A 15,048-nucleotide genomic window follows, 5' to 3' on the forward strand; every position below is an offset into this window, starting at 1 on the left:
TGGGAACATCACTGATTTTATGAAGAACAAGTAGGCTGTTTCAATACAATCTTTAAATTCAATGAAACTTAAAAAACATGAAATCATCTTGCACATTCGGATACTATTTAGTAGTCAACATTTTATTATACAAACATATTGACTTTTGAAGTATGGGAAAAAATATATTAAACTTAAGTTTGAGTAAAGTAGTTCAGCATCATCAACCTGATTATTTTTACTGCACTGATGGGCCTTCAAAACAGAACCAAGTTTTGTTAATAGTTGGGAAATTTAAAGGGTGTTAAAAGCCTCAAAATGTTAAGTTAGACATTTTAAACTATTCCGCTGCAAAATAAGAAAGAAAGGATTTAACTTGCACTGAAATAAAGAGCTTTTGCATTGTTTTGTGAAACACAAAGAGCTTTTAAAAGTTGAAACTGTTTCTAAATATTGATAATTTCTAGAATCCTGCTGAAAATTCAGAATGAAATACAATTTTTTAAAGAGAAATTTCATGATTTTTGCAAACTAAAATGCATTAATTCTTCAGATAAAAATAAAACACAATATAAATTCATTTTTTGGAACATAAGAAATTAATCTCTTCTGATTTCACAACAAAAATGGTCAAATTGTTTCCCTTCCTTTAGGAGATTTTCTTTATTTCTTTAATTTAGTGTTTGTCCCTATGTCCTTGTTTTTGTCTTGTCTTGGTTTTGTTGTAAATATCTTTTATATTGCTCAAAATTGTTTCTCGGTTATTCCTTTTGGCTCGTTATTAAAAATTTAAAACTTCATTTATGTATAACAGGAAATATCCAAAGCACAAATAAACAAATTACAGAATACACATGTTTTAGGGTTTCAAGTAACCCCTTTTTAATTCCAAGGTGTGAACTTCTAGATGTAAAGATCGTTCCTTGAAACCCCGAAACACGTGCATTCTGTAATCTGTTTATTTGTGCTAAACAATGTTGAATATTTCCTGTTATTCCTCGGCACAGAGGTACAATCGAGTCCCGACTTACGCGAGAGATGCGTTCCAAGACTCCTTGCGCAAGTTGAAATTTCGCATTATAGAAAAATGTAAGTATACAATTTTTTTAAAAAACATATCAAATTCTTCTAGACACTGCTAAACAGTCCTTAAACTGCTTTAAAGCATTCCTCAACTATACATTAGAGTTTCTTACATAAAGAACTGAACTTTTACTGTTTTTAAAAAATAAAAAAGCCATTTTATTTAACATAAAATACTTTAAGATATACAAAATGAATGATCAATGGGAGAGAAAGACATAAAATAAAACAACACGGCATGCATACCAGTATGTAGTAATAATAAAATTCTGCACTATAATAGTACTTTACAATAAATATAGTAATAATATTCATAAGTTGAAAAAAAAAAAGATGGTAATGATTTATGCTCCATGATCAGATTATTGTTCTTTTTTAATACATTTTGAAATACGATTGCCTTTTTTTTTCTTTTAGTATAACATTTCCATTTATGGCAACAGCCTCTCTTCCAGACCTTATTAATCCACGGTGCAAGTGCAGTTTCCATTTTGATGATACAAATCTACTTTGCTTACACACTCTGCAAGCATCAATATTGAAACAAAGTTCTGAGCCTTTTATGAATAACTTTATGTTTTGACTTTTAATTGTACATATGGAAGATTCACTCATATTTATTGTCGTGCTACCGTTGACGTTTTGTAGTTGTTCAAGCAGATCAATGATTAATCTTAACCTTTTTTTTTTTGGCAGAAACTTTTTTCCTTCCAATCTTCAAACTTTGGATGAAACAGTGCACTAAGGTGTCATTCTATTTCATCTACTTTAATAATTAAACTGCAAAAAAAAAAAAGATGCTGAGTGATTATTTGTTTTACTAACAACGCGATGCGTAGACTAGTTTGGTGTAAGAACTTTCGCTGTCAGTGATGCTAGAGGGATGTAATAACATTCACAAAATCAATATTTAGTAGCCAATAAATGAAGCCGATACTTTCTTCCAAACAATTCGTGTTGTCGACGAGGAATTCGCGTTAGCTCTAAAATTCATTGCTAGTGAAAAATTTGCGTTATAGCCCTTTCGTGTAAGTCAAATCGCGTTGTAGCGGGAGTTGACTGTATTTATTTATTGCTTCATTTATATGTTTATTTTTTTATTTTGGCAAATTTTTCACAATTCTAGAAGTTTTATGTCTTTTGCTCCTCGATAAAAATCACTTTTTTGGCTCTTCTTTCTACTATTTGACAAACGTTTGGTGCAGTATAGCCTACTCAGGCTCTTGCGCCAATAAACTCAATAGAACCAACTAACCAACAACAATGATTTTTTCAACTGCTATACTTAACTCTTTTTGCATAAGCTAGCAAGGGTGGCCATATAGGGGGCAAAAGGGGGCTCAAGTCCCCCCCCCCCCTAGAAATGAGAGCTTCCTTGCTTTTAATGGTTTTTTCTTTGCAAAAATGTATAAAAATTCCTTCTCCAGCCATTAATGAATAAGTTATTAAAAATGTCATATTTTAATATCTTTAATCTACTGAAATCATTTTCCATGGGGAAAATATTCTGCTAAACCATGGGGAAAAATTCTGAGCCCCTCACCCCTTAAAATTTTGCATATGGGCGTCCTTGTAAGCTAGAGCTCTTAAATTATAGAGAAATCAAAATAAATAAATAAAAGGTTGTCAAAACATTTCATTTCTTACCAGTCAGCCAAAATATTAGAATATGCTAAAGAATTTTCTGCGACAGGTGACAAGAAAAACATTGGAACTTGAAGACTGCCAGATGATTCCAAATGAACTGATAAGCATTCAAATAAATCAAAAGCAACGCCAGATGGATAACAAGGTAGTAAAAACGTTTCCCACCATTCCGGACAGTAACAGCTAAAAACAGTAGGATTTTTACTCAAACTTAATAATTAGTAAAAACATTAAACATATAAGAAAAATGATTAATTTTTTAAAAAAGTAAATACAATTTAATAATATAAAAAATATTCATGGAGAAATATAGAAGTGCTACACTCTATAATAATCATTATTAAAAAAAGAATCTTTACGAATGTTAGATTATTTCAATTTTTTAAGCACTTTTATTATACTTGGCGAAAAAATCTGAGGTCTGCTTTCCTTATAAATCAGCAACTAAACCACTTAGAGACTCCCAGATTTCACTAAATGATTTGCTTAATCTTAAGGTAATTAATTTTATGTAATTTCCCCATTAAATGTTTAAATATAAAACCCATTGTTACAAATTTTGTTGCCTTGAAACAGTAATGTTAATAGTAATCATAATGGAAACTCGTAAATTCGGAGAAATAAACTTTGATTAAGAGAAGGCAAATGGAAAATTCACAGAAATTTCCACAAAAAGGGGGGGGGGGGTACGTAATGTCTTATGTCTTGTTATCAAGTGTATGCTGCGGTTTAAAAATGTAAGCACTTGCAATGTATATTTTATTATTACTTTGATTTCTGATAGAAGTTTTTCTGCCACCCCCGCCTTGTCTAGTGGTCCGAGGAGTCTGACTGCCATGAGGTGGTCCCGGGTTCGAATCCCGGCTCGGGCATGAATACACTTGCTCTCTTGTCCTTGTGTGAATGCGTTGGGAATGGTTGCATACCCTATAAACGGGTCCTTATAGCATGTGTGTACTGTGGAAGTCTGATAACAAACCAAATTCTGGTACAGTTAAAAGAGTGAAGCAGCGCATGCCAAATTGCAGCTTAGCTGGCACAAGACAACAACATCGAAGTTTTCTAAAGAAACATTTATAATTAAAATTTAGTCTTTGGCTAAGACTTAAACTTTGACTAATTTGGCTAGCAATTTGAAGTCCGAGCGTGGATCTTGTTAATATAGATTTACAAACACCTAAAATGTTTCATACAAAGTTGTTATTTTCTAATGTTTAATTATTGCTATTGAATTGGTGTTAAATGCAGTAATTTTACTTTTATTCTGTAACCATTAAATTGAGTTTTGATTTTTTATGTTAGCTACTTTCTCTTAGCTTTTTTTGCAAAATGATGGATCATTATTCTTAGTTTTCCACGTTTCTTAATATTCAAATTATTGTGGTTTTGCTAAATTAACTTCAGTTGACTATGTCAACTTAATTTCAAAAATACTTTTAACTTTCTGTTACTTTATTGCCTTTCAATGTTAGAGTGAATTCTATTACTTTGCAAATTTATCTAATTGATATACTTAATGGAGCCTTCTGTGCTGCCTAATATCAAATAAGTGCACATTTATTAAACTGAATTCCATTATTAGTTTCTTTTTTCTTTTTGTTTTAAGAAGGAGATTGTCATTATAATTAATAACATTACATAAAGTTTAATTTTGAACTTTGCTGGTTGCTTTTTGATAAATTGGGCATATTATTGGTATTAAAGTGCCTCCCAAAGGTTTATAGACAATCATTTTATTGAAACGGGATGACTATACGAGTAAACAAGAGGAAATAAGCTATGCAAATAACAAATGATGACATAAAAATGATAAAACGCTCAAACAACTTTCATCGATCACAGATCTAATTTTAAAAAAATAAAAACGAAAAATGCTGTCTCAAAAGTACAAAGTCAATCGATGAAAAACCTAGTTTTAGTACTGATATTCAAAATTTGCATACTACAAGGTCATTTTCTTGTCATGAAAATGAACCTGGGTTTCCGTTTCTGAACGGTTGCCAAGATGCCCCGCAATGTGCAGTTCTCTAAAAAGGAAATTTTGCAAATCTATCGTTTGAAAGGGTGTGGATGGAAAGTGGTTGGCATTGCAAGTAAAACTGATCGCAGGACTGGTATTTCAGGGTGGCGACAGGAACTGTGAAAAAAAGTTCCCTGACTTTTCCCTGATTTCCCCGATTAGGTTCAGCAAATTTCCCTGATTTACGTTACCAATGATAATGGTTTTCTTTCTTTGCTTTACTTGAAATCCATTGTATGTTTGTATAAAATGCAGTATTTTAAACGTTTTAAGTTATGTAAAGTTGTTGAACTAAAGATATATTTTAAAAAGATGCTACTTTTTTTTAATAAAATGGTTTAAAAAAAAAAAGGACAATTTTTGGGGGAGGTTGGGAATGACCTACAAAACAGTATATTAAATTTTTATACAATGGAAAGATTATAGAAAATTTAAAAAAAAAAAAAAAAAACTTTACTTCCAGAAACCACTTAGCATAAGAATTTAAGAAACTATCAAAATTACTTTTAAAAACATGTATATTTATGATAGTTCAAAATAATTTCAATTACTTTTTAGTTCTAAGTTTTCAAACAGTATAATAATTATTGCAAGAATAACAAGTAATAGTGAAAGAATAGAAGTAATGTAGTTATTCTTATATAATTAATTGACATATTTATGCAAAACAGATGAAACCATTTGACAACCATTCATAGGGAGCTTTTGTCTAATCAAGAACATGTTTTAATGAATGAATACAGCATTTTAACAATAAAAAAATAAAGATATTTTCTTAAGTACACAAGTTAACTCTTTCAAATGATTTCAGTATGTAACGAGAAAAAATCTTAGATTGCTTTTGTAACAAACAACTTTGGAATGCAAGGGGGAAAAAAGGGGAAAAAAGCAATTAATTAATTTCAAAATATATAAAAGAAGAATACAACTTGGTTATAAAATTAAAGAATGACTAAAGTCTGAAGAAAAGAAAATCTTTATAATCTGCGGTGACAACAAATAGTATAACGGCAAAAACAAAGTTTTTTAATTGAATGTTCAATTTTAGCAATTAAATTAAAAACGCGAAGAAGTAATAACTTTTAAGCTTTTATAGTATTAATTCAAAAAACCAAAGATTTTTTTCTTGAAATCGTGATTATAGTACGCTAATTACTTCGAGACAATGGAATAAAGGCAAAGGAGCTAAGGCATAATTGAAGGCTTCCTCTTTGCCTGTATGGTTGTTTATTTTACGTAGCATTGAAAGCGTAAAAGGAAATTTCAAGCTAGTTAAAATAAACGACCTAACAGACACAAAAGCAATCTTAGGAAGTTCATCCTGTGGTTAATAAGTAAGATTCAATACTTTGACGTTGAGGAAAAAAGATGCACAAATATGCGGCAGTGTATAATCGTACCTCATTAATTTTACTTTTTTTTTGAACTGATAATTGGCACAAAATGCGCTGGGAATTAAGAATACTTAATTTTGTAAACCAAAAAAAAAAAAAAAAAAATTTCTTCAAAAAATCAATTTTCCCTGATTTTTTGTTATTTTTTAAAAATTCCCTGATATTTCCCTGACTTTTCCCTGATTAATAAAGTTCCCTGACTTTTCCCTGATCTGTCGCCACCCTGTATTTACCAAATTTTGTCAAAAAATAATAGTTTTGAAGCAAACTTTTGTTCTGGAAGACCAAAGAAAATAACTAAACGACAAGACAGAGAGATGGAAACATTAGTTTCAACCCAGAGCCTGCCAACACAGTTTGTAAAGAAGTAAGCTTTCTAGTGTCAAAATCAACAGTACATCGACAACTGCAGGCAAGTGCATATCTTGTTTATCTCAAAATTTGTCGTTAGCCGAAGTTTACAAACCTGCATAAAGATGCTCACGTTCAGTGGAACCGAAATCACATGAATGGGACAAATGAATGGTTAAGTGTTCTTTTTAGTGATGAAAAGAAATTCAATTTAGATGGTCCTGATGATTGGGCATATTACTGGCACGATATTTGCAAGGTTGGTTGGTTTACTTATTTTTAATGGCGCAAGAGCCCTTGAGGGCTATACTGCGCCAAACGATTTTTTAGTTTAAAATTTATACATAAATAAAAAATCAGGGTATGATAAAAGTAAAAATGTTTTGGAGAGAAAGGTATAGACAACAGTAGTTTAAAACAAGTGATAAAAAACCTGTAAACATTAAAAAATTTATTAAAGGGTTTGAAACAATAGGTTGTCAAAGAACCTTCAGTAACAAGAAAAACGGATAAAATTACATTTTGACGACACGACCACTAAATTAAAAAGGAGAAGCCAATCTCCCGGAGGAAGGAGTATATATTGGGATGGGGTGGGTCCCCCAGTAACTCTTTCAGAGATGGATTAAAATTATTAAAATATTTAAAACGTATTTGGTTAAAATTTGGGCAGTTGCATAAGATATGCAACACTGTCTGGTTGACTTTACATCTAATACAAATCGGAGCTGGTTCACGGCATAAGAGGTATTTATGGGTGAACCTGGTATGGCCGATGCGAAGACGAGTTAACGAAACTTGTTCTCTCCTGGAAAGTTGTAATGATTTGAAACCTTTAGTCGATGGCTGGATCGAATGTAATTTGTTTTGTGTTTCGAGATTCCAGGTCCGTTGCCAATGCGTGTTAAGACATTCAGATATTGCGTTTTTAATGTCAACTAAAGGGACACTGTCATCAACTAGGATATTTGCGTCTTTGGCAGCTGAATCAGCGGCTTCATTGCCGGCAATGCCTACGTGACCAGGGATCCAGCAAAAGAGTACATGAAAATTATTTTGTGTAAGACTTTGGTATAAATGATAAGACTGAATGACTATGGGATGGCTGTTATTGTTGCAGTGGGTGATTGCTTCCACTGAACTCTTTGAGTCAGTGTATATCACCCACTTTTTGTGAGCGGAATGGGTTATTGATTGTAGAGATATCAATATGGCTTTTATTTCTGCTGTAAAAACAGAGCAAGATGGGTGTGATTGTTCAGCGGTAACTTGACCATTTATTATTGCAGCAAAGCCGACGTGATCGTTTGCTTTTGATCCGTCAGTGAAAATGTCGTGATAATCAGAGTATTTGCATTTTGTATCATAAAATATTTGTTGGTAGGCTGTATTGGAGGTAGTCTCTTTAGAGAATTTAGCGAGGTCATTGATGGTAGATGGAACTGCTTCACACCATGGTTCAATCAGTTTTATTGTATTGAGAGTATTAAAATCTGACAGTTGCAAATCTGAAAGCACCCGGCGCATTCGGATCCCGAATGTTGGGGTTGCAGAAGGACGGTGAAGAAATAAGATAACATTAGATGGATTAAAAATATGAAGGTGTAAAGGGTGATCAGTATAAGGTTTTATTTTGAAATAGAAGTTCAATGAAAGTTTGAGGCGTCTATTGTTTAAAGATTGTTCGTGAGCAAGAATATAAAGACTGTTAATAGGTGAGGTTCGGAAAGCTCCTGTGCAGATGCGCAGTGCCTGATTGTGGATTGGATCTAGAACTTTCAGATAGCTTTTTGCCGTGGAGCCATAAATTTGGCATCCATAATCAAGTTTTGAGCGTATTAGAGCCCTGTAGATTCTTAAGAGAGACTCTGTATCAGCACCCCAGGAAGTGTTCGATAAGACTTTAAGGATATTTAATTTTAGTAAACATTTCTTTTTTAACTCTTGTATATGCGGTATAAATTTGAGTTTGTTATCAAGTGTAAGACCGAGGAATTTTCCTTGATCTTTTACAGCTATTGGTTGATTGTTAAGGAGAAGTGTTGGATCAGGATGAAGACCTCTTTTACGGCAGAAGTGGATACAGAAAGTTTTTTGAACAGAGAAAGTAAAGCCATTTTCCTCCGCCCATTGTGTTACTTTGTTAATAGCCATTTGAAGTTGTCTTTCAATGATACTCATGCTCGATGAAGAGAAAGAAATTTGAAAGTCATCAACGAACATGGTACCCTTGACAGCGGGAGGCAGTTGTTCGATTAAGTTGTTGATTGCTATTATAAAAAGAGTTACGCTTAGTACACTTCCCTGGGGAACTCCTTCTTCTTGAATGAAGGCATCTGACAAGACAGACTTGACACGTACGCGAAAAGTTCGATCTCTAAGAAAATTAGAGAGAAAGATGGGTAGATTACCTCGTAACCCATACTCGTGCAGGGTTTTAAGGATCCCATATCTCCAAGTACGGTCATATGCTTTTTCAATGTCAAAAAATACGCTCACGAGATGTTTTCGTTTGAGAAATGCTTCTCTTATTGATGTTTCGAGAAGCAATAGGTTGTCTATTGTGCATCTACCACGCCTGAATCCACTTTGATATGGAGATAGCAGATGATGCGACTCCAAAATGTATATCAGCCTGGAGTTGACCATCCGTTCCATTATTTTACATAGGCAGCTAGTGAGAGCTATAGGTCTATAGCTCTCAGGTTTTTCAGATGGTTTATTGGGCTTAAGGATAGGAATTACTGTTGCTTGACACCAGGATTTTGGGAATCTGTGTTCCGAATAAATTCTATTGTAAAGATGCAGAATATGTTCTAAAGAGGGCCTGCTTAGATGTTTTAACATACTATTGTGAATTTCATCTGGACCTGGGGATGTGTTTTTTGATTTTTGTAAGGCAGCATTCAGTTCTTGAAGGGTGAATTTTGTGTTGTATTGATTAAAAATGTTTGAATTAAAATCTAGAACTTTTTGTTCTTTGCGTGATTTGATGGTTAAAAATTTTGAGCAATAGTTATTTGCACTGGAGACTTCTGCCAAATAAGTCCCCATGCAGTCAGCCACCTCTTTGTGATCGGATAAAATACGACCGTTATTCTTCAGAATGGGTGCACAAGATATATTATAGTTGCCAACGATTTTTTTTATTTTACCCCATACGGTCTTTGATGGGGTGGACGTCGTGATTGTGCTGACATAGGTCTGCCACGAGTCCCGCTGGCTCTTCCGTCGAATCCTTCGAGCTTCAGCACGAGCTCGTTTAAGTGCCACGAGATTTTGTGTGGTTGGATAACGACGAAACGTATTCCATGCCTTTTTTTGCTTCTTATGAGCCTCCTGACAATAGAGGTTCCACCAAGGCTTAGGAAACTTGATCCTGCCTTTAGTGGTTTTTGGTATGGCAGCGTTAGCTGCGTTTAGGATAATGTCGGTTACTCGCTTTACCGCTACATCGATATCAATATCAGTTACGTCTTCTGATTTAATTTCTGCCAACTGGGTAAATGCTGCCCAATCAGCTCGATCAATGCGAAGTCGAGCTTGCTGATGCTGCTGATGGCCGCAGCGTCCAGTAGAGGTTATCCTGATCGGAAAGTGGCCACTGGAGTAGAGACCACCCTCCACCTGAAAATCCCAACGTGGCAGAAAAGAAGGTGAGCATATTACGAGATCGATGGCATGGTAAGATTGGGTAGAAAGATGAAAATAAGTGTTTTCACCGTTATTAAGGATGCAAAGATCATTGTCTTCAATAAAATTTTCTATTGTTAAACCTCTACTGTTGGAGTCTGGACTCCCCCAGAGAGGATTATGGCCATTAAAATCCCCCAAGAGGATAAATGGGGGAGGAAGTTGATCTACAAGTGTTTGCAATTCCACGCCTCTCAAATCGTAAGAAGGTGGAATATATACAGAACAGATTGTAAACAGCGAGTGAAGGTGAACGCGCGCAGCTACTGCTTGCAGGGATGTGTTGATATTGAGCTGGCTTGATGCATAATCATTAGCGATTAGCAATGCCACTCCTCCACAACGACGGTCACCTGACAAGCAGTCCTTGCGGTATATGTCAAAACCTTTCAACCTCGGTCTATCAGCAGGGGACAGAAATGTTTCTTGCAGACAAAATATGGCCGGTTGGTGGTATTCGACAAGATCCTTGATGTCTGTGACATTATGCGAGTAACTCTGACAGTTCCAAGAGAGAATATTCAGGGCCATGAAGAAGAAAGAGAAAGAAAAACGGCCAAAGAGAGAGAAGCACATCAAGAGGCAGGAAGATCCTCCACCCAACCTTCATCATCGGTTGGGGGAGTTTCTTCAAACTCAATGTCCTCTACTTCTTCGTCAGAGGGAAGAGGAGGAGATTTTGTTAGTTTAACCTTCTTGCTGGTAAGCAAGAAGTCCTCCTTTTTAAAATTGTAATGTTTTGGGGGTCTCTGTTTGGAGGATACCCCAAGTTTTGCGCGTGCGAGAATTTTCTTTTTTTCGACTGTTTTCTTAGATGGTTCAACAGCAGTGTTATTTATATTTGCATTGGTGGATTTTTTGGTTTGTGTTTTACTTACATTGGTTTTACTGCTAGAGGAAGAGGTTTGTTTATTTGTCTGTGTTGTGGAGTTTAGCGAAGTGTTATTATTAACAGTTTGTGTTTCTGTCTGAGTGCTTGCTGATTTTAAGATCTTTTTTACTGCTGCAGAGTAGGAAATTCCTACTGTGGGTGTGCGAGAGTCGACTAATTTTCTTGCTTCTGGATAAGAAATTTTTTGGGTTGTTTTAATAACCTGGATTTCTTTTTCTGATAGCCATTTTGAGCAAGATCTGGAATATGAAGGGTGATCCCCTTTACAGTTAACGCATTTGTATGTTTTAGAGCAGTTATTGCTATCGTGACCGGGCTCTGCACACCTGGCACAGGTTTCAGCACCACGGCACGAAAGCTTTGAATGTCCAAATCGCTGGCATTTGAAACACCGGAGCGGATTTGGAATATAGGGGCGAACTGGACAAGAGAGATAGCCGGCTTTAACACGATGCGGGAGGATGGGTGTACTGAATGTTAAAATAATGTGTTTCGTGTTTACCATCTCGCCGTTACGTTTGATGGAGATCCTCTTAACTCCACTCACGTGTTGGTCTTGCATTTCCTGTAATATTTCACTTTCTGAGGTATAGAGAAGATCAGGTTCAGAAATTATGCCGCGTGAAAAATTTAGGGTTGAATGTTCTGAGACAGTGACTAGGTATGATCCAATTTGTTTTATTGACATTATTTTTGAAACTTGTTGGGTATCTTTAATTTCGACTAAAAGTTCGCCATTTCGTAATTTTTTAACAGTTTGAAATTCACCTATCTGATGACTTAAGGCTTTATTGATGACAAAGGGAGATATTTTTGTAAAATTTAAATTTGGGTCGCTTCGTTTTATGATAAAGAATTTTGCTAAGTTCGAATATACAGTCTGACGCTCCCCACAAGGGGGAGAAGTGTTCTTTGTGTTTATATCCATAAAAAAACCAGAGAACTAGGGGGAAAAGTGGGGTCTAGCCCCTGTGTAGCCCCCCTACACAGAGGTAAGGCTGCATACGACAGGGTTCGCCTGCTATCCCTGAAGCCTCCCGTTTGAGGCACCGACTACCCCCGGTACCACGCAGCCATAGGCACGGTTGACACACCTTGGCTTAGGGGTTTTCGTCCGCATTTGGTAAGTGTGATGAGGGAAGGAAGGGAAAAAAATCCCCTCCCGCCGATATTCTGTTTGAGCAACTGGGGGTTCACTACTCCTCCCAAGAGCTCGCCCCGAACTCACCACACCGCAAGCCCCCCCCACCACGACAAGGTAAACGGACACGGGGGGGCGATATTTGCAAGGAACCTTGAACTTTTCTCAGCAGACAACAAGGGGAAGGTTCACTCATGATTTGGAGTGCATTCTCTTTCAATGGAACAACCAATATATCATTTCTGAAAGGTCATCAATGTTCCGAAGATTATAGAAAAACGCTTGAAGAACAGTTACTTCCATTTGGAAAATTGCTTGGTGAGAAACAATGGAAATTCCAACAAGACAACTGCTCCACTCATGTGTTTAACTCTACAATGATGGGGTTTACACAAAACCAAGTAACTCTTAAGGAATGGCCAGCCTTTAGTCCTGGCCCAAACCCAATAGCGAATCCCTGGGGAATATTAGCTCAAGATGTATACACTAATAGGAGGAAGTTTGCAACAGTTCAAGATCATAGACTGCAAATTAAGCGCAGTTGGTTTTCGTTGCAGCCAAAAGTTCTTCAATCTCTGTTTTGAAGTATGCCTAATCAAATTTTTTAAGTTATTAGAAAAAATTGCTTAAAATTTTGAACATTAAAGGTAAATAATGATTTGTTTATAAACTTTTGGGACAGTAAAATTTTAGTTTAAATTTTTATCAGAAATTCTGTGATTGTGTATTTTTTTTTAATCAAGTATTAATATTATACTGATATTATTTATAATTCTAAACTGTTTTGAATTCGTTACTTCTCTTTTTAACTTGTAAAAAAATGAAAACCTAGTTGTCTCTAAATTTTTGGGACACACTTAAGCAAATTAATATGTTTTTTTTTTCTTTTTTTTTTTAAAAATTTGAATTAGATGCATTTGAATTTTGCTAACAAGTCAATTTAATCACATTGACATTTCTTGTAACTAAATCACATTTACATAATTTTTATTCCTTTGGAAAATTGATTGGTTTTAAAGAGAAAGTTATTTTGCATCTGCTTAATTAACTATTCTGCTAAATTTTAAAAAACACACAATTTAATTTCATCAATATTTCCACAGGAAAAGCAGGATGGATACTGCTAGTGCGCCACATAAAAACACAAAATAAATACACCAGTTCTTAAAAGAGCTTTTTTATTCAATATGATTTTAATTTTATATTCAAATATAAAATTAAAATCATAGGCAAACAGATGAACTAATAATAATAATAATAAAAACTCTTACCCACAGTCACACATAAATCACCAAGCATATTATCAGGATTAGCTAAAGGAGTTTGAGTCAAACTATTCAGAATAAGAGCATTAAAATTTTTCAAATGCGAATGCTCCATTGGTTTTGGATGGGTGGTTAATGTTGAAGAAGCAGAAATGTAACCAATCTAAAAATGAAATTAAAAGAATCAATTTATTGGATCCCTTTCAAAATAAAAATTATCTAAAACTATGCTATGTAACACATTCATTTCCTTTTAATATCACAACACAAATTGTTGAACATAATTAAATACATTGCTAAATTTTTCAAGAACAGTAAACAAACAAAGAATACCTTTTCATGTGCCGTCCAAATAATCCAATTACAGCTACCAAGACAATAACCAGAACTAACGGCTGATATTTTTAATGCACCAAACACATCCTGGAAATAGACAAAACACAAAATACGAACTTCAAATAAATTTTAATGACAATAATAACGTATTTCAAAAATTATGTATTGATATAAGTAATGTTACCTCGAGGAAAGCAGAAAAAGGCCTTCAGTTCTTATAAGGATAAGCAAACAAGTTTTACTTTTTCATGTTAAGTATTATAAGGAAATTAATTCATTCATACAACTCATTTAAAATTTCATTTAGTTTTAGTGCATATGGGAGGAATATAGGCCCTCCGCTGTCAAAATTATGTTTAAAAATAAATAATTTTAACCCATAAAACTTACAGAACAGGAACACTTTTAAATGCTGCTTGAAATTAAGTCAGCCTTTTAGGGCAAAAAAGACTTCCAACCCTTGCTAGACACCAACATTGATTTGCAAACATTAATAACTGAACATAAATTTAGGTCTGACTTCCAATTATTTCAAATTACCCTTTTAACAGTGGGTTTTCTTTCAAGTTTTCTGAAAACAAAAAAGGTGTCTTTAACAGAAGTAGAGGCAAATTTTTAACTATTAAAACACTACTAAAATCATTGTCTCAATCTATTGAGACATTACATATTTCAGCTAATTCCAACAATATCTCAAATTGCAGTTTAAGAGCAAACATCAAAGAAAGGTGACCATAACTGACCAAACATCATAGCGATGGCTTTCAAAAAATGAAATGTTTGGTTCTACATTGCAATGAATGTCAGGCAACAACTTACTAAGTATCGCTGAGATGCTTTGTGTCACCCTCATATTCACCTGACACCCTCACATTTTTGCATTTCCAGATCACTTTAAAATTCTTTGAAAGGCCAGGAAACTGTTTTGGAGACTATCAAACAGCACATTGATAACTTCTTTATGAACAAATCTAGTGAATAAAATAAGAAATAACAAAGTCAAGAAGCACATATTGCAGATTACTACAGACACGTGCATTGAAAAAGGCCTTCTTTCTAACGCCGAAACATGCGTGTGCAGTAATCTGCAATTTGGGCTTTTTGACGTTGCTATTTCTTATTTTACTTTTTAGCACAAAGGAATTTATTTAACTTAAACCTAATGAATGTTTTTAAAAAGGAATTTTCCAGCTATTACTAGTGTCACAAAGAAAAGGTTAATAAAGCTTTAACTAAAAGTGTGTCAG

At 34.4% G+C, this 15,048-nt stretch overlaps 1 protein-coding gene across 1 annotated transcript in view; it reads right to left on the reverse strand.

Annotated features, from left to right (window-relative positions):
* LOC129230741 (integrator complex subunit 9-like) overlaps positions 1-15,048 on the reverse strand; it is a 133,720-nt gene that overhangs the window by 33,459 nt on the left and 85,213 nt on the right. The window contains 4 exon segments of the mRNA XM_054865167.1: positions 2,710-2,867; positions 2,870-2,892; positions 13,472-13,628; positions 13,799-13,888. Of these exon segments, the coding sequence (XP_054721142.1) occupies positions 2,710-2,867; positions 2,870-2,892; positions 13,472-13,628; positions 13,799-13,888 (428 nt within the window).

This window comes from Uloborus diversus, chromosome 9 (genome assembly GCF_026930045.1).
Source record: "Uloborus diversus isolate 005 chromosome 9, Udiv.v.3.1, whole genome shotgun sequence".
Classification (NCBI taxonomy): Eukaryota; Metazoa; Arthropoda; class Arachnida; order Araneae; family Uloboridae; genus Uloborus; species Uloborus diversus.